This window comes from Anser cygnoides, chromosome 6, assembly GCF_040182565.1.
Source record: "Anser cygnoides isolate HZ-2024a breed goose chromosome 6, Taihu_goose_T2T_genome, whole genome shotgun sequence".
NCBI classification, from domain to species: Eukaryota; Metazoa; Chordata; class Aves; order Anseriformes; family Anatidae; genus Anser; species Anser cygnoides.
In genome coordinates this window covers 11,387,794-11,408,997 of record NC_089878.1, presented here as the reverse complement: position 1 = coordinate 11,408,997, position 21,204 = coordinate 11,387,794, and the positions used below count along the sequence as shown (strand labels likewise).

The following is a 21,204-nucleotide window of genomic DNA, read 5'->3' as shown; positions in this document are numbered from 1 at the left end:
CAGCTGGGCTTTCCTGCAGGGGGGGGGGAGGTGCTTGTATGAGCAAATGGTTTAAAGGAATTACTGAGGAGAAGAGACTGCTTGGAGGTCAGGAGTGTCAAAAATATATAAGCCTTCTAATTCTGCAAAGACTGTTGTGCTCAGTTTTGGGCTACAAGAAGGCTGTGGAGATGCTTGGCACATGCGGGGAAGAGCGAGGACGCTGTGAAGGGCCTGGAAACAAGGCTGTGAGGGGCGGCTGAGGGAGCTGGGGCTGCTTCGTCTGGGGAGGAGGAGGCTGAGGGGAGGCCTCGCGGCTCCCTACAGCTACTGAGAGGAGGCTGTGGCCTGGCGGTGCCCGTCTCTTCCCTCAGGTGATGCAGGGACATGGTCTCAAGTGGTGCCAGGGGAGGTTTAGGCTGGGCGTTAGGAAGAATTTCTTCACGGAGAGGGAGGTCAGGCACTGGAAGGGGCTGCCCAGGGAAGTGGTGGAGTCCCTGTCCCCAGGGGTATTGAAGAGAGGTGAGGATGTGGCACTGAGGGACGTGGCTTGGTGGTGGGACTTGGTGGGCCAGGTTGATAGATGAACTTGGTGAGCCTGAAAGCCTTTTCCAACCCTGATAATTCCATGATTCTGTGACCATTTACAATTTATTTGTGCACGTAGGCTCATGTGATGTTTTCAGTGTGAACAAGGATTTCCTGCGAATGTCTCAGCCTTGAGAATGATCTCCCTGCATTTGCTCTTCTGCTCAGTGCCTTCTGACTTAGGGATCTCCTTGTTTTTGGTTTCTTATCTGTCCTATTCCAGGTACTTTGGTAAACTGCTTACGTTTCTTAGGCTCATCAATACTGTTTAAATCAGGTGACAGGCATCTCATCTGAGGCAGGGTATTTACTACACGCCTAAAATCTTATTTATGGCATTTTTCTTACAGAGGGTCTTGTGGCAAACTGGCAGCTACCCACCTCTCATGGAGCAGGTTTGGCAGCTGCCACCTGAGCCTCCAGTCCATTTGATGCCCAGGGGATGGGAATTGGGGGTCACTGCTGTTTTGGGGAGGTGAAGACAGCCTGGTGAGTTTGGGCAACAGGGAGGCTGTCAAGAACGGCTCCGAGGTGCATCCCTTGCCTTGGAGGGGCCAGATCCACAGAGGCTCCAAGTGCTGGCACCACTGCCTGGGCTCCTGCTCCAAGCTCAGCACTGCACCAGGCCATGGGGGTCTACATTTAAAGCACTTGAAAACTTGCAGGGCAAGGATGTGCCAAGACTCAATGGTCCCCAGGAGAGCAAAGTCGCACTTAGCTCCCTCATCCTCAGTTTTTCCTCCCCATCGTCAGGAGCCTGGGTGTTTTAGAGGGGGGTCCCGCTTGGTGTGGTTGAAAAAGAAAGACCGGGAGTGAGCATGAACACTTTAAAAAGTCATGTCATATGTAGCTCTCCCGGGTTTGGAGGAAGCAATTAAGCCAATTAATTTATTGGTAAATTATCTTATGATGAAGTACAAAATAACTGCAATGAAACGCTGACATTCACATTAATACCAAATTAGTTACTGTATTATGACTGTTCTTACAATGAATGCCCAGTAATTTAATAGTAATGGGACATTTAAATAATTTAGCTGATAATTCTCTAGATCACTTACATATATAAATGAGCGTGACAGCTTCTTTTCTCAACTTTGCTGGTGCTGCTGGATTGCCTCCCACTGCCACGCCAGGAGGCAAAGCAGCCTGGTGCCCTCTGCCACAGCTGCTTGCTGAAGACTGAGGAGCGGACAGGGGTAATAATGGGGATTTTCCTCCCTCATCCCGTTTCGGGATTATTGTGCCAGGACGCTGCAGCTGGCAAGCATTAGTTGCCCTGCGGCTGGGCTCAGTGTAGCCACAGTCCTTTTTGTCTGCAGCAGCCCGAGCCCAGTGCAGCACCTCTGGCAGCACGATGTGTGAGAGCACTATTAGCCTCACAGCGGGACGGGCGTCGGAGATCCAGCCAGGGCCACTTAATTGAATAGTTCAGCCATTGACACTGAAATTACTGCCTGTTGGCTCTGCTTGATGCAACAGCTTCATTTTCAAGGAGCTGCACTTTCTGTAATAATAATTATAAATAGCATTAAAATTGCTCCTCACCCCCCCAAGAGGACAGAAGGAGAGCTTGAGCTTGACTAAAGGCAGCTCTATGCGGCAGAATTTGTCTGCTCTCTGCCAGTTTTTGCCCTGGGAGTCAGCTTGCTGCCTGGTTTATCCCCTCTTCACGATGCCCCCCACACACATAGCTGGCTGTAGATACACCAGCCGTGGCTTCCAGACCGCCCTGGAAAAAAAAACAGAAATTCAGCTTTGCAATTTATGCCACCAGCAGCCACCATTGCAAGCTATACCTAGAAGATAAATTGTTCCAGGGCTTCCCCCCCCTCCCCCCCCCCTTAAACTGAGTACTGGGGGAAAAACGCAGGCTTCTGCCCTGCCAAGCCCACCTGAGGTGAGATGTTCACACGTCCTTCCTGCATGGGCTCAGAGTTGTGCCCCCGGAGATGGATGTTCCCCGTCAGCATGTTACTTCACTATCGAGGCTGCACTGAACCCGCTGAAATATTATTTAATGGTCTTGCTTACATCCAACCTAAATGCAGTCTTTTCATCACATCACGTTCTGCTGTCAAACCTGTTGTGGATAGGAGTATTCCACTGTCTGCAAGATTGAGGACAGAATTATCCAAATCAGTTTGCCTGTAGAGGAGAGCAGTGAACAGGCTTTTAGCACAAACCCTGCCACTTCTCTTGAGAGTCTGGCTCTTCTCACCGAGGACAAAGTTGCAGAGACTCTTTTTTAATTTGGACCTGCTGCCAAATCTGTGAAGCCAGCCTGCTGCAAGCAAGCAAGTGTCTGCAAAGAAAGAATAAGGAGAGGAAAGCCAAATGCTCTAGCTGCTCTGCTGCAAGTGATTAAATCCAGGGCCTGGCAGCTCCTACTCGTGGGGTCCCTGGTGTCAGGGTTACTGCTGGGATGGCTGGAGGCTGGTGGCGAAGACTCACACGCAAGGAACAGTCCCGAGGTTTGCACAGCAGGCATTTCCTCTCCTGGGATTTGGCTCCCCGAGGTAGCTCTGGGGACACAGCCTCAAGGTGGGATGGCTGAAATCCGGGGAAACCCCGCGCCAGGCAGCCAGAAGGAACCAGACAAAAAGGACCGCGGGAAGCCCGAGTCAGGACGGCTCTAGCCCATGTGTTGTGTTAGCACAACAGCCTGTTCTTCCCTTCCCTCAGGGAGAAAATTCACTTTATTAACCAGAGCCATCCAGTTCCCTCTGCTGTGCTCAATGATATGATTACTTGAATTGTTTTCTCTACAGTTAGCTGCCTATAGGAATATTTACGGGCTTTTGTTCTGACTTCACCTTCTCCAGGAGCATCTTTTTTCCAGCTGATTTCTCATTACGAGCAGGAAGGGCTCAATTCCACCCCCGTCACAGCATGCTGTGTTACAGCAGCTTCTCAAGCAGGTTTCTGGGTGGGCATTTGCCTTTCCGCAGAATTTCTGTCCTAAAACATGTTGTGTACGAACCACCTGGGTCAGAGCACATTTTCTACAAGCCCCTGGCCAGTCTATTTTTGATGAAACAACTCTGTTCCAGCAGGGAACCAGGGCAGCAAGGGGTTGGGATGTACACTACAAAGATACAGAGAGGATTAAAATGTGATCATTCCCTTTTACCCAGAAGACACATTAAAAAGATGTTAACACACAGTGAGCAGTTGCTGTGACCCAGAATTGTGCCCAAAGTGAACTGTAATGGGCAAGGCGTACGTGGCGCAGCTGTTTACAAATACCTGTCCAAATACTATCACGGACTACTTGGTGCTCTGTGTGTCTGAGCAGGCTTAGCTCCCTGAGCTTGCTCCTTGTGATAGCTGGACTTTAGGCCTAATCCACTCTAATGAGTAGGAAACGCTATGTCAAAGCATAGGACCAGGGAATCTGTCCCTCCAAGTGGCTTAGGTCCTTCTGTGAAGACAGCATTCGTGTCACAGAGCTCCATGTGCCCAGTCACACAGAAACATCTGCTGTGATCCCCCCTGTGATCAGCACGTTGCAAGGTCTGAAAGTGTTGGGGCAGACTCTCACCAGTGTGGGTTCCTTGCACATACAGAGCTTGCAGGACTGGATTTAGAAGAAAAAGCTAAAGCAGTCTGGGCTGGACTGGGTTTAACACAGCAGGAAAAAACCTTTTAGAAAGCTGAGGCTCCGTGACCATATTCCCCAATGCCATAACCGCTGCTGTTCTGTTGCATATCAGCTTTTTTTTTTTAAGCAACAGATACATCGCAGTTTGGGCAAACAAGATAATTGGACAGGGTTTTGTATTGCAAAATAGATTCTCAGGACATCCACTAAAACCAACCTCACTGTTTGCTTTTGCTCTTGTTCTGCTTTTTAAAGTTGTTTTCTGTGATGCATCAAAAGGTGAAAAAGTGGTGGTTCTCATGTGGCTATGTAAATATTCAGCTTCTGGTAGATTGCATTAAGTGTCTTATAATCCATCCCAATTAAAAAGCAGTCTTTATAGCCGTAATAGTTTTATTGAGAACTGTAACACATTAGACTTACAGATATATAAAGCAGTTAGTTTTATAAAGCATATAGGATATTAAAGTAATGAAAGACATTAATGTGACATCAATTTTTAAGGAGAGTTACTTGCTGAAATAAATGAGGATAGCCTAAAAGTTGATGGCATGTTTCAGTCCTGAGTAATGAACCCCTGTGCCCCCTAAAACCTCTTAGAATAAATAATGCTTGAGCAAGTCAGTGGCCATTAACTCTTTATCCTCTGAGAGCTACATGTCACATTGATGTCTCATCCTATTTTGTAACTTTTAAAAATACATTTAGAAATGACTTCTCTTTCCTGGGATAGCTGTAACTTGTGATGCATTATTCTGAAGTGTCTGCTTTCCTATCGTCTCCCCGCTTTTCGCTGAAGTAGAGCTGTGACTGGTGTGCAAAAGTCTTGAGGAAGTTAGTTTTTCTCTTTTCCTTCATTTTCTTATTTTGTTTTTCCCTTTCCTGCTTTCTCACTCTTTGCCAGTGCTCTGCTTCGTGCTCTACCCAGAGGTGTCTTGGCATACCAAGCCTGGAGAATCAGAAACCACGCGTATGTTTTAATAATATTAAAAAAAAAATCATGAAAGAATGTTTAAGAGACTTTTTACTAGTAAAATGGAACATTCCTTACAAAAATCTTAAAATCCTGGCTGGTTTGTGGAGAAGCAGAAATGAAATCCTTAGATCTCTTGAGAACATTGTTATAACAAGAAGTATAGCAATTGCTCGCTTGAAGTGTGTCTCATTAACAGGAATACTTAGCTCGGCCATTTGTGTTGCTATAGTTATGGAAATGTTAGAAGTTCTATGATCAACCCTATTTCCGAGGTATATAGCTCTTGTCAAAACCCCCTCTGGTCTGGAACTTGGCAGCAGACAAAGCATATGCTTCTCATGGTTCTGCAAATCAATCCAGACAGTTTTTATTTCAATGAGAGAGCTTAAGAAACAAAACAAACCCCAAACATTAAAAACCTGTTTATTGCTTTCAGATGCCTGTTCACAGTCGTGTGACTTGTAAATGATTTTGGTACAGTCGCTCTGCAAACTTGCCAAGCTCCTGGGCTGTAATGTCAACAAGGCAGTTCTCGGCCACGTTAAAATCATGTAAAATGAAGGAGAGGGTAGTGCTTTAAAATTAGTAATGTGCAGGGACTCGTCATTCCCCACATGTACATACAGGAACCTTTATCAGCAACGTCCTGCCTACACCGGAGACTAAAATGCCAGTAGGTGTTGACATGATTGATAAAATGCATTCCCTCTTGGCTGTACTCATCCATACGCTGCCCCAGGAATGAATGTCTTTCCTCTGATCACAGACCACTATTTAATGCCACCACTGCGTCTCCTCTGCCCTTCCTTTGGGCTGCTGTCTCCTGCAACCCTCCCACCCTATAACATCCTATCAAGTCTGCCTTTTCCATATGATCCATCCAAAATGCTGCCTCCAGCTTGAACCTGGTAAGGCTCCCCGTAGGAATCTGCCTTGTCCAGTTTCCTGCTATGTGTTTATGTGTTACAGAGGGGCAGCAGCGAGAGAGGTTTTGGGGAGAAGAGGTTTTGGAAGTGCAGAGGGAAGATAAGCCCTTGTTGTTCCTCTCCCAGTCCTGGATGGTCCCCGTCGGTGTCCAAGGGTTCCCTGGGTCCCAGAAAGGGGCTGATGACAGTCACCCTATTGGTGCCTCTTGTGATGCAGATTAAATACTGTCAGCAGGTAAATGAAGCCTGACAGCTGTCAAACGTTCAGCTGTAGTGCTGATCTCTGCTCTAATTGCCTGAATCTGCTGGGCATCCCCCTTCCAAGAGCCCCGACTCCACGGATTAAAGCATCACACAACCTCTCACACATCCACGTCTCGGTGCTGTGACGGGAGGTGTCTGGGAGGAAATCCTGCGCTCTCCGTGTGATGGTCAGCTGGATTTCACTGTCCTAAACATGGCCAACCCATTCCTCCATCAGAAGAGACACAGCTGGGATGGGTTGGGGCAGGGAGAAGTCTGGAGATGGCTGTTTCTGGTCCTTCATGCATGAGTGGGATACAAAAGACAAGTTGTGCTCTCTCAGGAGCTGCCCATTTTGACCACCGTGGCCTTCGCTGAGGACCTCAGCGCAGCGCAAGGAGAGGAGCCCTGCCTGCAAGCAGAGTTAAAAATCCTCGCTGCTTGGAGGGATGACATCCACAGCTCTTTGGTATGGGCTTTCCTACATTTCACATGGATTTTGTACCTGTCGCTGCCAGGCAGAGCTAGCGTGCTGGCTGGACCACCCTTTGGTCCCGCAGGGCTACTGCTATGTCTGTGTAAGGATTTCTATCAATCACCCTGGCACAATAACTTATAATTTCACAACCACGGATGTATAATTGGGGCAGAAATTTGAGTAAATTGGATGAAGAAATCACATTATCACAAATTTTTGCATTATTTATATTCATTTTGGAACACTGGCAGAATATAAATGTCAAACAGGGAGATTCATGTTTCCAGTGAATAGAAATCAAAGATTCATCACAGTGCTAATCTTCACTTTGAATGCCGCTTTAAGTTTTAGCCACCCCACTTCAAAAGGGACAAAGCAAAGCAACAGAAGAGGTCCAGCAATGGCAATGATTAGAGGCTCAGGAAGAGGGGCTTCTGTGCGAGATGAGATGAAGATCCTGGAGTTAATTAATGCACAGGCCATTTTGACAATCCTCTTCCCCTGTGCCACGTTACAGGTGCTGAGGCTAGGTTCCATGACATTTAAGGGAAACAAATTTAAAACAGATAAAAGGAAATACTTTCTTAAGGGCTCTAATTAATGCAAGGAAATGATTGCCATGGGATACTGAGAACAGCATCATTTTAGCAGTGTTCAAATGAAGTGCCGTCTGCATACCCGTGCTGTACAAAACAGGAACATTTATAGTAAGGGGAATAGTATTTGCAAGTTAAACTTGCTCTAAGTACTAGCTCTCATGTTTCAGGCTACAAATGGATTACTACTTGGAGCTGGGAACAATATGAGCTTTTTCTTCGCTGTAACACTGAACCATTAGCCTTTCCCCAAGGAAAGATATTGGTTTAGATAGGAAGCATGAGGAAAAAAAGAGTAATTTGCCAAATATCACAAATGCTGCCTATGCTGAACGAGCCAAATGGCTCAAAATGGAAATTGGAAAGCGTTCAACAGGGCTGGGAGAAATATGCACTATCATTAGGTTAGCAGTGGAAGAAGACTTGGACAAAGTTGACTGGAACTACATCCTGTTTATTGTGCAGGGCGCTGTGGGGATTCAAAACCAGAGGGCATTCAACGAGCAGCATGAAAAGGAAACCTTTCAGCCAGGGGAACTTGAGGGTTTGTAAGCATGTCTGTGTAAAAGTTGGCAGGGGTGGGGAGACCAGAAAGCCCTTTTGGGTCTCTTGGCATCAGTACTCAAGTCCTGTCCTGTTTGGGGCCCCTGGTGCGGGCTGCAGCTCTCCTGGGTGCATAGCAGGGCCGTCCTGCTCAGCAGACAAGGGTTTTACTAGCAGTTAGTAGGCTTTCAGAGCCTCAGCCAAGTATTGTGCCATTCTCCTGCAGTGTTAGTGCCCCAAGCTCTAGTGTTGTACTCAGCAAACTAGTTCAAGCCCAGTTCACCTGTCCCTAAGCTACACTGAAGTTACTACGGCAAATAAATTGTAGACCTGTAGTTAAGACTGATAAACTGTTCCCATTATTAGGAAAATCAAATGCAATATAGTGAAAGCAGAATTAAGCACCACATAAAAATAATCCTAGTCTAGGGAAGAATAATTATTACTGAGCTACATGTGGAAAAGGTATCTCTCTGCAGGATGATCCCTGTATATTTGAGGTGCATGTAGTGCACCAAGTTTATGGCCTTAGGGGATGGAATTTGAGGCAGAAAGTAACTTTTTTTTTAATCCCCTACACAAAAACTTGTATGAGAAAATTCTTGTCTGAGAAAATTTTAAAAAACAGGACTTGCTCCCTATGTGGAACACCCTGAAGATCCCAGATGTCCAAGATTTCTGCCTTCTCAAGAGAATACAGCCAGACCTGCCAAGCGTAGCAGCTCCAAAAGGGATGAATGCACTGTGCCACTGGCACATGCATCGTTTACCCGTGCATGTGAGGTCCGCTCTGCTCATGACGAGCTGGGTGCAGGCAGCAGGTTCAGCAACGCGGCGTGCTGGGCGCACTGCCTGTGCAGAGCTGCTGCCTGTAATAATCACCACTTGCCTGGCACATCCAGCTGCCCAACAGCCGGGGCTGCCAGACATCCAAAAATGGAGGAGATGGGTGCTCAGCGCCGTCGAGCAATACATCATCACTCAAACAGCGATGTGCCAACCCATCAGCAGAATTAGCAGGTCCCTGGATCAAATGTGCCGACAAGGACACAACAGGGGACGATGAAAGACAGCCGCTTAACATAGCTCTTAATGTCACCTTAAACGTTTCCTCCTCCTCTTTGTACACTGGGTCCTGTCTGGCCAGGGGAGTCATGAACTCGGCAGTCCGCAGCGGCTTCCTGGTCATCTGCAGGAGGCGCAGCTCGCTCAGGACAGCTCGCACCACCTGGACGATGTGTCCCTGGGTGAAACCGTCAGACACCATCGCTAGGCAGCTTATGTTCAGCAAGTTGGTGATCACTCCTCCATTCTGCTGGATGATGTGCTTCCATAACACTGCTCATCGGGACCCAGAAAAGAGAGAATGCCAAAGACATGCACGAAGGAAAGCAGGAGAAATGTTTTTGCGTTTGGAAATGGAACTAGGGAAATAAGGGTATTGGTCAGCGAAGCCAAGATTCAATTTTTTCTCATTTGCTGCTTCTTTCATCCACAGATTTGCAGCATAGAGGCCTTTAGGCACATCTGTTCTTAAACCATTAGTGATCCATTGCTGGCTACCAGTCAGTACTTTCAGAAAGTCATTAAGGGCACATAACGTGAGGTGGATATGTGTGTAAAAATGGAAAGAACTACTTAAATATGCCTGCGTGTATATGGAAGGAGAGCTCGTCCAGAATTTTCCCATTTGTGTGTGTAGAGAGAATTGCCTTTATTAACAGCCTGCTTTTATTTCTGTGACCCTGATCAAAGGTGACTCCTGCTGAACTGAGGGCTACTATGGGGACTCAATGTCTGGTTTAGAAGCCAAAGGCCTCCAGCTATGCAGGCACATGTTGCAAATGCCAGGTGTAAATTTCTCTGTGATTGGCATTTTGCTTAATTAAATGGTGAACCTGTTTGTATCTTTTAGCTGCGAACCACCGAGACATGGAGCTTTTACATGTTTGTGGAGTGCCTGAGATTTTCCTTACAAAAATAAAGTTATAGGAGTAAGAATTTTTGTTGTTGTTTTGCCTTTTGTAAAGTAATGGACTGTCTCAGAGAAGCTTATTAAAACTTTCATACCATCTCACCATACTTTTCCTTTAAAGCTTTATATTGGAAGCACTTGGAGGAAACAAGAATCATGCATAAAGAGCTTTAAAAGGTTCTTGAATGATTACAAGCTTCTGGTTTGAGTATCCTTTGTTTCAGCGCTCACTTGTATGAAAATGCTGGGTGGACTGTTAATGTTACTGGCTGCTGGGTCAGTCATGTAATGGAGAAAACTTGCCTTACTTTTCCTTGGATTGTAATGTAGATACTTAGGGACTTGTGCCCGTAACCATTGACAACTTTGTACTACATTTTTCACTTGGGCAAACTGTGATCTTCCACTGGATTTGTAGCCACACTCAATAGCTATTGGCTGAATCACTGACTCATAATGGAGGAATTGATGCACACAACAGCGAGCACTACTTCTGCATAGCTGTGTATTTGGTGCTGCAGCTTATCTTGCAGGAAGGGTCATGCATAAATATGAGATAATGACCCACCAGGTGATTAATAGCAGGAAACCAGTAGAGGACCGTGACTCTCCTAGTTTACTGATTTCCATCATATGCTTGCAGTTTCCATCATGCACAGATTGGAGTATTCTGGTTTGTAGCAAAACTGAAGGTTGCAGTGAACACGTAAAGTTTGTGCACAGTGGCTATGAATGTTTGTTATGCCATGGCTTTTCTGCCCAAACAGGTTTCTTTAGTTCTCAAATTGGGTGTCAGGCACTGGAAATTGTCACAATTGGAAGATGAGTACTGCTAGTATCTTATTTCCATTGAACTTCAGGGAAGGTGTGAGCTAAAGAACAAGCCAGGCACTTAAATGGGACAATGTCAGATAATTAAAACTACAAGTTTAATCTGCTTTATAATGTCAAGAGTCAACTTTTTGGGGGCGTTCTGAAGTTTGCAAGTTGAAATCCCTTTGGCTGGCCTTTTTTGTGACTCCAAATTAGTGGTGAGAATCCCAGAATGTGACAGGTTGAATCCCCAGCAGTGAACTAGCTAAATTCAGATGCTATCACCTCCTTTCTCTAGGTCTTACTCATGTCCCTTATCTGTTAGTAATTTATCAGAGCTGTAACCTAACATGAAACACATGTTAGCTCGCTTAGAGACCGGTTCCCATCCACACTATGAAAATTATTGAATGTGGGAGAGATTTACAATGCGCTAGGCAGTCAAAACCTGTCTTAAGCTTGCCCAAACATGCATCATCTCTATACCTTGGCTGCCTCAACAAAAGGCAGTACAAAAATGGACTTCACAATACAGTTGCATCATTTTGTAATAAGGTGAGTATGTGGAGCAATATCGTCTGGTTTACTCAGAGTGCAGTTGTGTAGTGAGGTCCCTGAACTGAATGTGGTTTCTTTTAATTCTGTATTCTTCTGGGGTGTGATCCATCAGAGATCAGTGGCATGAAAGGAGTGTTTTCCTTGATCTGATGATCAACAGGGATATTCATGCTAGCAGCTGCTGGTAGGAGAAATGCACCACTGAGAGTCCTAACTTGGAAGTGTTTGGTATCTTTGTGAATAGTCCTAAATCTTTTTTCCACATCATCTTTAGACTGAACCTGAAAAGCCCTTCTTCCTACAAGTCCCCACATCTAGAATCCATAGTACTCACATAAGTGTATTAAATCACATGATATAACCAGAAAAAAAATATGTATTTCTGGGAACAAAAGCCCATCTGCCAGCCACTTCTGAAGAATGTGAACGACTACCATTTTTCTTGCAGTAATTGATTCACATTATTAATTTGGAGCATTTCATCCTAGTCAATGCTTAGCTATTGCAGACTTCAAGGCAGTTCAAACCTGAAGACAAACTTCCATGCCTAAAAGTTTGTCTTTTTTTCTAGCCATGTAAGTTGGTCGAATAAAAGACACCGTTCTCCTTAGAAGCTTTGACTTGCAGCATTGCTGATACTCAATGAATTTATCAGACCTTGGAAGGGCCTGTCTATCACTGTAAACATTTGGTAGGCTAGAAATGCAAAATCTTGAATGTCTCTACAATGTCCCTCATGATTTGTAAGTACTAAAATGGAATTTGATAGCAACAAAACCCAATCCTCCAGACATCATTCTGTTTATGGAGAGGCCCAAAAATGTATTGTTTAGAATTTGGAAACTAGATAGGAACAACAGAAATTCCCTATGTAAAAATAAAAGCTTAAAATAAAAAACGTGCACTGAAAAAGGATCCTGTTATTCATTTAGTGAAAAAACAGCTTGGGCTGATTTCAATGCACTCTAAACAAAAACTTGAGAAGAAATGTTAGTCACCACAGGAGAGCATTTTAAACCATTCTCCCAACTTCCACTCTTAATATCTGATCTTTGGGGTAGCGTGTTCTAGTATTACTTAAATTATCTGGAACTGAGAAGTACCTGGGGTACAAACCGAATTTAAAAACAGTTCTGAGGATAACCAGACAATAAACATGGATGTTAAGCAGTAGTAATTGTCACAATGATTTGAAATACTTGCCAAATCTTGAAGCATAGTCAGGCCTAGGAATCAGAATAATTTTCTGGTAAACTTTGCAGAAAGGTTTAAGATTAGCATCGAAGGGACGTCTGGTGGTTCCTACTAGCAGCACTCTGTCCTGTGCTTTCAAAGCCTTAAGGAATTTGGGGAGAATCTTTTCCAGACGTTTTGGGTTCATCTTCAGAGTGTACATGTAAACACAAGGAGGCAAGAATTGTTATTAATACTGACAATTTAGAGTGAACGAGGTGAAGCAATGTTAGATATAAGTAATGTAGACATGTACATTGTACATAGACATGTTATATACAACAGGATTTTGGGCTCTTTTTCAGAAGCCTATTTGCATTTAGTATAAACAGACTAGATTCTCAACCTAAGTACAAAGCCTTTGTCTTCTGCAATTCAAGCTGATTTCTGCCTATGTATTAGTGGGTTTGGGTGCTTGTGTCTTTTACTAGTCCATCTGCTGGTCCTCTTATTGAAAAGCAGGAGCGAAGCAACAACTCATTTAAAGAAGGAAAGCCTGATTTTCAGTTCAAGGAGAAATATTGCTTGGACTTGTGCACCTGATGAATCTTAACAGATAGAAAAATTAGCTGGGTGTGTAACCTGGTCTGGAATCCTCACAGCTCTTGGATGGTACGATCTACCAACCCCTACCAGTGTTTTAAATGTGAAAGATATGCTCCCTGATTTCTGTTGCGATTTTAGTTTGCTGAGGTTCTAATCCAGGAACACAAGCTCTTTGAACTCAACATTCATTTCTTTGTCATAAATACTATTTGACCTTACTATAAAAATTGAACTACTGTTTACACAACAGATGACTGTTGAGCAAAACTTCTTATTGAATAGTTACATTTGATAATGCTCAAGTGAGTATTGGTTGGAGAAGCTTCATCAAATTGCTGTGATGTCGCTCTACAGTTAACAAAGCCATAAATGAATAAATGGGTTAGGGTGGTATATTGTATTCAGAAAAGTCTAATGACTTAGAGGCCCCTCCAGAAATGATTGAGACTTAACATCCAAGTCAGTCACACCCACTTGAAAACCTTTCACTGGGTCACCTTGTGATTTTTACTATATAGTAAACAGGTACCTGAGAAACCTTGCCTCAATTTCAGACCAGCCTTCCTTATGTTATTAAGGTGTCTTCTGCTGGGAAAATAGACACTATTAGAAAATGCAGAGTTTTTATTTATTTATTTTTAAATGTCTGCTTCCTTTTTCAACCCTTACTCATGAAAATAAGTCCTAATTTATTCCATGCATTTTGGACATCAAGTTTTTGGATGACATAATATCCACGGATTCGCACTAATTCATGGTTTGTTAGCACTAATTCATGGTTTGTTAGATGTGCTCATCTTAATTTTAAAAATTTAAATGGCCGTGCCAGTTCCAGACACAAGTGAAAAGTTCCACTCTCGTGTTAAGCCTACTAAGATAGGCTGGCAGTTGTGTGCCAGCAGCTCCTGTTACGCTTTTGAAACTGATGTGTGTCCACAGTGCACACACTCAATGGATATGTACTGAAAGCTAATAATATCTCCTCCGCCTTGAAAGAAATATATCAGCAGCAAGAGAAGCTGTCAAACAGGCAAGCCAGGATCTCAGCCATCACATGCACCTGAGCTGGAGAAAAGTGGGGTGAATTGTGAAGGTGACCCCTATTTGCGTAAGTATGAGTGGCTGAACTGCTTGCACATCATCCTTGGCAACTGGCTTACCATAACATATTGGATATTTGACTGCTTTGCGTCCCTTACAGAGAATAGGAGAGAGACTATTTTTGAGTGGGTATTTGAAGAATTTGAGTTGTCTTTTTACCAAGTTCTCAGTAACGGTACCAGAAATGTCATGCTGGGATTAGTAAAGTGACTTCCAGTCCCTCCAACTTCTGAGGGCTTAATTTAGCTCGTCTTCTCCAAAACCCACCTCTCCTGAGTGCTCCTAGGGAAGGCTCCCCACACTGCCAGTTGCCTCTGCCTGTCCCTCCTCTTTCATGCTGTCTGGCTCTGAATACTGGTTATGCTGTGAGCTAAGTGGGACATGAGTGATTCCAAGCCTGGAGCCCCCCACTCGCACCAAGTGCACAGGAGACATTTCAATAAATACCTGCAGATCTAGTGATTGGATTGCAGGGACAGAGGTGATACTCCTGATTCTGAGGAGGGCATGGGGAGAAATTTTTCCTCACTGGAGGCTTTCAAAACAGTTAAAAATCATGAGTGCGCCAGGCAATCTTTGGTCCCTAGTCTTAATCTGAATCCTCATCTGCACCTGCTGTGAAAATTTGAGCCCAAGAGAAAGGTTTGGTTTCGGTGTAAGGACCACCAGAGGGCATCAATCAGTGCACACCCATCAGCTCGTGCAGCCCTCGCAGAAGTTAACAGCCTCATCCAAGGTGATGAGGTCTTCCAAAACACCAGGTGTGTGTCCATCATGTAGCCTAGACACTCAGGACTTGCCTTAGGAAAAAAAAGGTTTAATTTTTCACGTGGAGCTATAAAATCAAAATATTTTGCAAGCAGCATGAACCTAATCAGCATTTCAGGGGAATTGCTCTCTGCTGTGGTGGCTGAGTTGCTGTGCCTATTGGGCAGTGTTTTAATTTTCTTTCTAGTGGGGAAGCTACACAAGACAGGAAGGAATGGAAGCAATGGAAATGGGACTCCCGGGAGCCCAAAGAAAATAATCTGTAAACATAACTATTTAATATATGCTCTTTGTTTTCACAGTGGAAATTTATCCTTGTTCCTTTATTGTTCACTTTGGCTCCATCCAATTTCTCAAATTAATAGAGCTGAACAATTTAAGCTCATCTTAACTTTTAGTTTCTCGCCTCATATTTTGAAATTCTCCATTATTCTCTTCTGCTTTTCAGTGCACTGATGAGCAGCGACTGGACTATTTTTAAATAAAGCAAGTATGGGTGTGTAGGAGAGAAATGTGACTTCTTAAGAGCCCCCAAGAGGTCACAAGACTCTCTTAAAAGAAAAAAAATGTTAGTGAGACAAGCTATTATCAAGCAAGCTTTGGCAGGTCTGGTCATATTGGTATGTGCTAAGCTAAGAAATACACCTGTTCCTTTGTGTCGGCTGTAAGGCAACAGGAGAAATTATCTGCACTGAAATAAAAAGGGAGCAACTCACCTGTTCTTCAGCCTTCGGCACTGCTTTATAAAATGTTTTTTCTGTCTCTCCAATCCACACGACTGAAGGCTGCAGCTGCTTAGCCACCTAAGAGAAAATGGGAGAGAGAACGCAAGAAGTTGATTAAAATGGCTACAATTTCATACCTGGGTGCCTGTAATTATGCTTTTGAATCCATATTTCAGCAGTTAAAATTGGCTTGGTTTACTTTTTTCCAGGAACGTTCAGCACTCATTGATAGCACTGGCTCTGCTCAGTAGACCTGGCAAATCAAATGGTTTCTGTTTAGGAATCTAACGTGGAGAACCCAACCCAAATCAGATCACACTGACTGCTATGCTTATGCTGCATTTCCCAACCCAAATTCAGCTGCTAAAGCCTGGACTTGGAGGTCAGTGGCAAACAGACCACCAGCAGCTTTACGCTGGTTGCCCGTAGGATCCCTCCCCAGTTTTCTGAGGGCAAAACAGATGGGGAGAGAGGCAAGACATGGCTACTGAATGCTCATCTTTAGGCAAAATAGGCTGGTATGCAATCTTCTGGATTACAACATAGCGTTTAATTTGCAGTTAGAATGAAAATGGAGCCAGCTAAATTTGAAGGGGGGTCTGCAGAATTGGGCTTTCCAGCTCCAAAGTCAGAGCACTATACCTCTGGTTCACAGCAGGATGGCAGCAATGCTACAGGCTTTTTCACATCTTGCACTCTCCCTATTGCTATAGAAACGCCAGTGGTTTAGACATTCTACTGCCAAATTTTAATCACTTTCCAGTGGCTCTCTGAGCTCTGCTGCTTCACTCAGCAACAGAAGTGATGGCTGGAGGAGTCAACGGGTAATGAGGCAGCATTCTTCTTTCCTGCTTTTTTTTTTTTTTTCCCCTTTTTTTCCCTAGTTGAAGCTGCTGTTTCCAGGAAGGAAGCGTACAAAATCCATAGGTTGTATTTATCATAAGCCTAGTGTTTGATTGACAGACAGCGCAGGCAGAATTAAGTCATGAACATCTTCCCTCAAAGACCCACAGTTCATTTTTATGGACACATTTCAAAAGCACCAAGAGTGTGTGTGTGCCTGTACAGTAAAAATGGACGGAAGACAGGGGAAAAGAATAGTAGATGAAAGCTGTTAAACTTATTTGCTCTGCTGTGCTGCCAATGGGGTGAGGTGGAAACAATGCCATCTTTGGCATGTGGCACTTTATTTGCAGCTACATGTCAGCCCTAGAGTATGTCAAGTGGTACCTCCGAGTTCAGAATGGCTTCATCAAGGAAAATAAAGCTTTCTCTTTTGTTAGAAAGCTGGGACTATTTAGCATTAATAACGAGGATTAAAGAAAACAATGCATCATATCATGAAAAATAATATGAATATCCTGCAAAAATGGATATGTGCACCTAGGCAATTATGTGAACATTTATCTGTACGTACAACTTTAAAGGGTAACTTCTCAGTCCTGCAATGTATTGAGTATGCAAGCTGGAATAAAATGACGGATTAAAATAGTACAGCAATACTAACTGGCCTTTTAAGGTCAGATGATTTTTATCTATCTTCTATTTATCTATTTTCAGAGGTCTGTTTTATATTCCTAAGCCTGCATACTCTATAAGGTACAGCGGAGAGGGCAAGCTTGGGGTTTTCATTGAATTGAACTGTGCAGCAGCCTTAGACACAGGGTTTTTCTGCTGAGTATCCTGTTAGCCAAGGGCTCAGACACCTGCAGGAAATGCAAATCAGCCCCACTGATTTGCACTTGCAGGTGAATTCAGTCAGTGCCTGGCAGTTTATAAATAGGTCTGGCAGCAAGCAGAGAAGAGTGATGTTGTAGTGGTCATGTAGCAATAGTGGAGTGATGGGTGTTCTTTGGATAATTAAAATTTGGGAAGAAAAAGGTAAGTTGTAGGTTAGTTGCTAAAGTAAACTTGTGCCTTCTTAAAGAACAATATTTGCATTTCATGTACTGACTCTGAAATCTGTTCTAATGTGTGGAAACTGATTCAGAGTTCCTTACTAAATTCAGTACTGCTAATGAATGGATTATCACCTGGGCTCTTCTGATGTTTCTAATGGTTCCCTTTACCTTCTGAAGCATAAGATAACAATGAATTTTTGCTCCTGTTTTCTGTGTGTGCCTGGGGAGGATGTCAGATGAGGTAAGTTGAGACTGCTCCCCTTGAAACCTGCCTTTCCCTGGCTGGGGTTTGGGCTAATGGCATGCTGTCTAGTCAAGTTTACCAGCTGTGTGTGCATGCGTTACCATCCTGGTAGACTCTGTCACCACGGGATCTGCTCTTGCTGTGATGCGTTCTCCTCTTGTTGTTCATGTTTATGACCCTGGTGATGTCTCAGATACTGACATGGGTTGCTGCTCTGTTTAAGCTAATGTAAAGAAGCGCTGTGTGTTTTGCTCTGTGAGGTGCTGCATCTGTATGAAATCTGGGGAGCAGTGTAGCTGTTCTGCAGCATTTCCTCCATACCTGTGTGTCTGATGCTGCAGTGTGATGTGACGTGGGGAATCAGGATGGGGGAGGCTACTGAAGCTATTAGAGCTTTTGGCAGTGGTTGAGATCTGCTTAGGTACTTCAAAGGGAGCCATGTCATCTCTTCAGTGGGGCTGCTGCAGCTTGGAGATGCAGATCTTCCCCATTTGGCTCAGAGGTGGCTTCAGTGGTTAGCAGCTCTCTAAAATGGAGCCTGAAGGTTTTAATCAGCCTAGAGTTTCATTTTAACTCTTAAGAACGTTCAGTATTTTCACACCTTTCATTGTCTTCTTTTTGTCCCTTTTTTTTCCCTACCAATTACATGGAAATACAATGAATAAGCTCAGTTCTGGCTGGCTCTTAAACAGGTATTTTCCTGGGCTTTCTGTTTTAAGGCAATGACTTAAATCTATAAAGTGGCCTGAATCTATTTTTCTGGCATTGGTAGGTGCTAATGTAACTGAATTCAGCACGCTGCTTTTCAGTCATCTTCCTATTGCCAGATCAGGCACCCAGAATCTATCAGCATCTAATTTACATTGTTGGCAGATATGTAGCAGACTGCACATCCCTGTGAAAGTGCTTCATTTGAATTATCCATGGACAGTTTGAATCCATGGATAATTAAATGCACTGTACATAATTAATTTGTAATTGAAATGTTATTAGCTTTGCTGCATTCTCCAGTTTGTTGGAGCTGCCAGTAGATGGCTCCTTAACCCTTCTAATACTGCACTGAGTCAGCAGCTGTCTGTTCTGGAAGCTGCTGTCTGATGGTCAGCACTGAGCAATGGAGGCTTCCTTTGCTCTTCCAGAAGACTGAGAGAGTATTTTCCTGCTGTCTATCAATATTCAAAGATCAATCAGCATTTTTGTTAGCTTGGGTTATGGTTTTCACACTTGAGGGCCAGAGTTTAACAGTGAAATCAGTTCACGTCAAAATACAGAAACCCGATTCTAGCAGGGGCTGCCTGCTCATGGCTCTTCCAGACTTGAAGGTTTTGATTAAACTTGAAGGAATTTTGTTAAAAGATGCAAGTCTAAGTTTTCCTGAAGATGAATTTGTTGCTGAAAACTGCTCAATCTGGAGTATATATTCATGAAAATGCTCCAAAACAGCTAATGCAGAGAGATGTTGAAACCTCTGATCAGACTTCAACTGCAGGAGCAAGTATTTCAGTGCTACAGTGGTGATGCCAATGTACTCCAGTTTGGCAGAGAGAAAATAACTATGAATACTTTCTAACAGGATGCAATTAATTTTTCAACATTGGAGTAGCAGTGTAAAGCTTTTGCGTCACAGAAATAAGTCAAATTGAGCACTGGTGATGCTCATTGCTTCCAGGAGCTAGGCTTTTAGCAGGCTGTGCTGTACCAAGACAAAAGAATTGCTCCGGACAGCTGGAAGAAAGGCTGAGGGTGCTGTTCCAAATTTCAGTTGTAATGAAAGGGTCTTTTTTGGCACTAAATACAGATTTCTGACAATGTACTAGATTTCAAAATCGTTGCTTCTAAACGCAAGGATTATATCATTTGGACTTGAATAAGCTCAATCATTTTTTTGGTTAGTATAATGCTTTTTTATTCAGTATTATCTGCTAAACAGCATAACCAAATAGCCTGATAATGCAGGCTCCTAATGATGGTGTTGAAATACTTCTGCAGCACTGTAGCACTCCTCCTTCAGTACAGGCGGCTGCACAGCGTATGCTGAGCTGTTGATACACATACGACTTCTGTGCTGGTATTTCCTCCTGACCACTGCTTTCCCAACCTTTTAGCCTGGTCAGTGTTGCACTCATAACCCTTTCCCATGTGTGGCTTTTCTGCACAATGTGCTTTCTGTTTTTGTGGCCCTGCTGAAAGACCTTAGAGGGGTTGTCTCACTCTGGCAGTGATTAACCTGATAGTTGCCTTATGGCTGCTAATGGAAGACCAGTGCTTGTGGCTTTTATTGCCTTGGAGTTAAGCCCTGTGAACTACCTGTGTTTTAACACCTCTGTGTCACTGAATCAGCCTTCTATGTTTCCTCCATGATACTTCCTGGATTTCCTTTAGTTTGTTTCCCTTCACTATCTTCCTTCATACCCTTTCTGTAAGCTGTAGCACTGCTACAGCAGTGTTTCTCCCTTGATGGGAACAGGGGAGAGCCAAGCCCTTGGTTGGTACAAGCTGGCAGAAAGCTCCATTTGAGTTCAAGCTGGCTCAGTAAATGGAAAATGTGGCTTAACTGAGAGATTCCAGGGTGTTTTGGTTTGCACTCGAAGGATGAGATTCGTTTTGAGTACTGCAGGGAATTATTTGGATGTTAGAGATGGATCCTTTCTTCTCAGAAGCAGAGCTGACCTGGTGGGCTTTGTCTTTATGGAGGACACAAGAGCTTGGGCCTGGTGTTCCAGCTTTTTTCAATAGCTTTCCTATTCAATATTAATCTTCCCTACATTTCCTTTGAATAGGCAGATTGAAATGTTGGTGTTTTCCTGTTCTGGTATGAGAAGTCATTTCCTCCATATGACATTTAAAATGCCTGCTTTGAGTAACACACAAGCCTCTTTTTTGGATCAGGGCTGGTATGTCTCTTGCAAGTTTCCTCCCAGAAATAAGGGGGGTGGGGGATGAATTTGGCTCTTGCATCTGAAACAAATTAAAGCTTCATTTTTTCCAGTGCTATTCACTTGTTTAGGGTGTCTCCCATGAAACAACTGCCAGCACTCAACACTCTGTTGTGGACAGAAAGTTTCCTGACGGTCGTTTTATGCTCTCCAGAGTTTCCTTTCATTATAGAAACCCTGTTGTTTGCTGATATGATAAGTAAATGAAAATGCAAGGTTACTTCACCTTTATCACAGAGCACCATTAATTCATATTTAGTAAATCCTGGTGTTTAACAGTGGTTACATGGATTGTATGATAACAGAAACGTAACTGACATGTTTCCTGTCATTCACTTACAGCTGTAGGCTTGACTAACTCACATAAGGCACTTCTGGAGAGCTGGAGCAGAAAGCTTGCTTGACAACAGTCACAGTTGCTGTTTGCAAAAAAAAGACCAGAAGTGTCCGATTATAGAGATCAGGTGAATC

The 21,204-nt window shown here is 43.7% G+C and overlaps 1 protein-coding gene and 1 long non-coding RNA gene across 2 annotated transcripts in view; one reads left to right on the top strand and one right to left on the bottom strand.

The window, feature by feature from the left end:
* Positions 1-4,529: 4,529 nt before the first annotated feature.
* IQCA1 (IQ motif containing with AAA domain 1) overlaps positions 4,530-21,204 on the bottom strand; it is a 105,190-nt gene continuing 88,515 nt past the window's right edge. Inside the window, 4 exon segments of the mRNA XM_048058326.2 lie at positions 4,530-5,120; positions 9,033-9,271; positions 12,483-12,660; positions 15,644-15,730. Of these exon segments, the coding sequence (XP_047914283.2) occupies positions 5,034-5,120; positions 9,033-9,271; positions 12,483-12,660; positions 15,644-15,730 (591 nt within the window). The 3' untranslated portion in view covers positions 4,530-5,033.
* The window catches only part of LOC106034531 (uncharacterized), an 81,918-nt gene continuing 77,461 nt past the window's right edge, over positions 16,748-21,204 (top strand). The window contains exon 1 of the long non-coding RNA XR_007161209.2: positions 16,748-17,533. This is a non-coding gene — a long non-coding RNA (uncharacterized lncRNA). The remainder of the gene's footprint in view (positions 17,534-21,204) is intronic.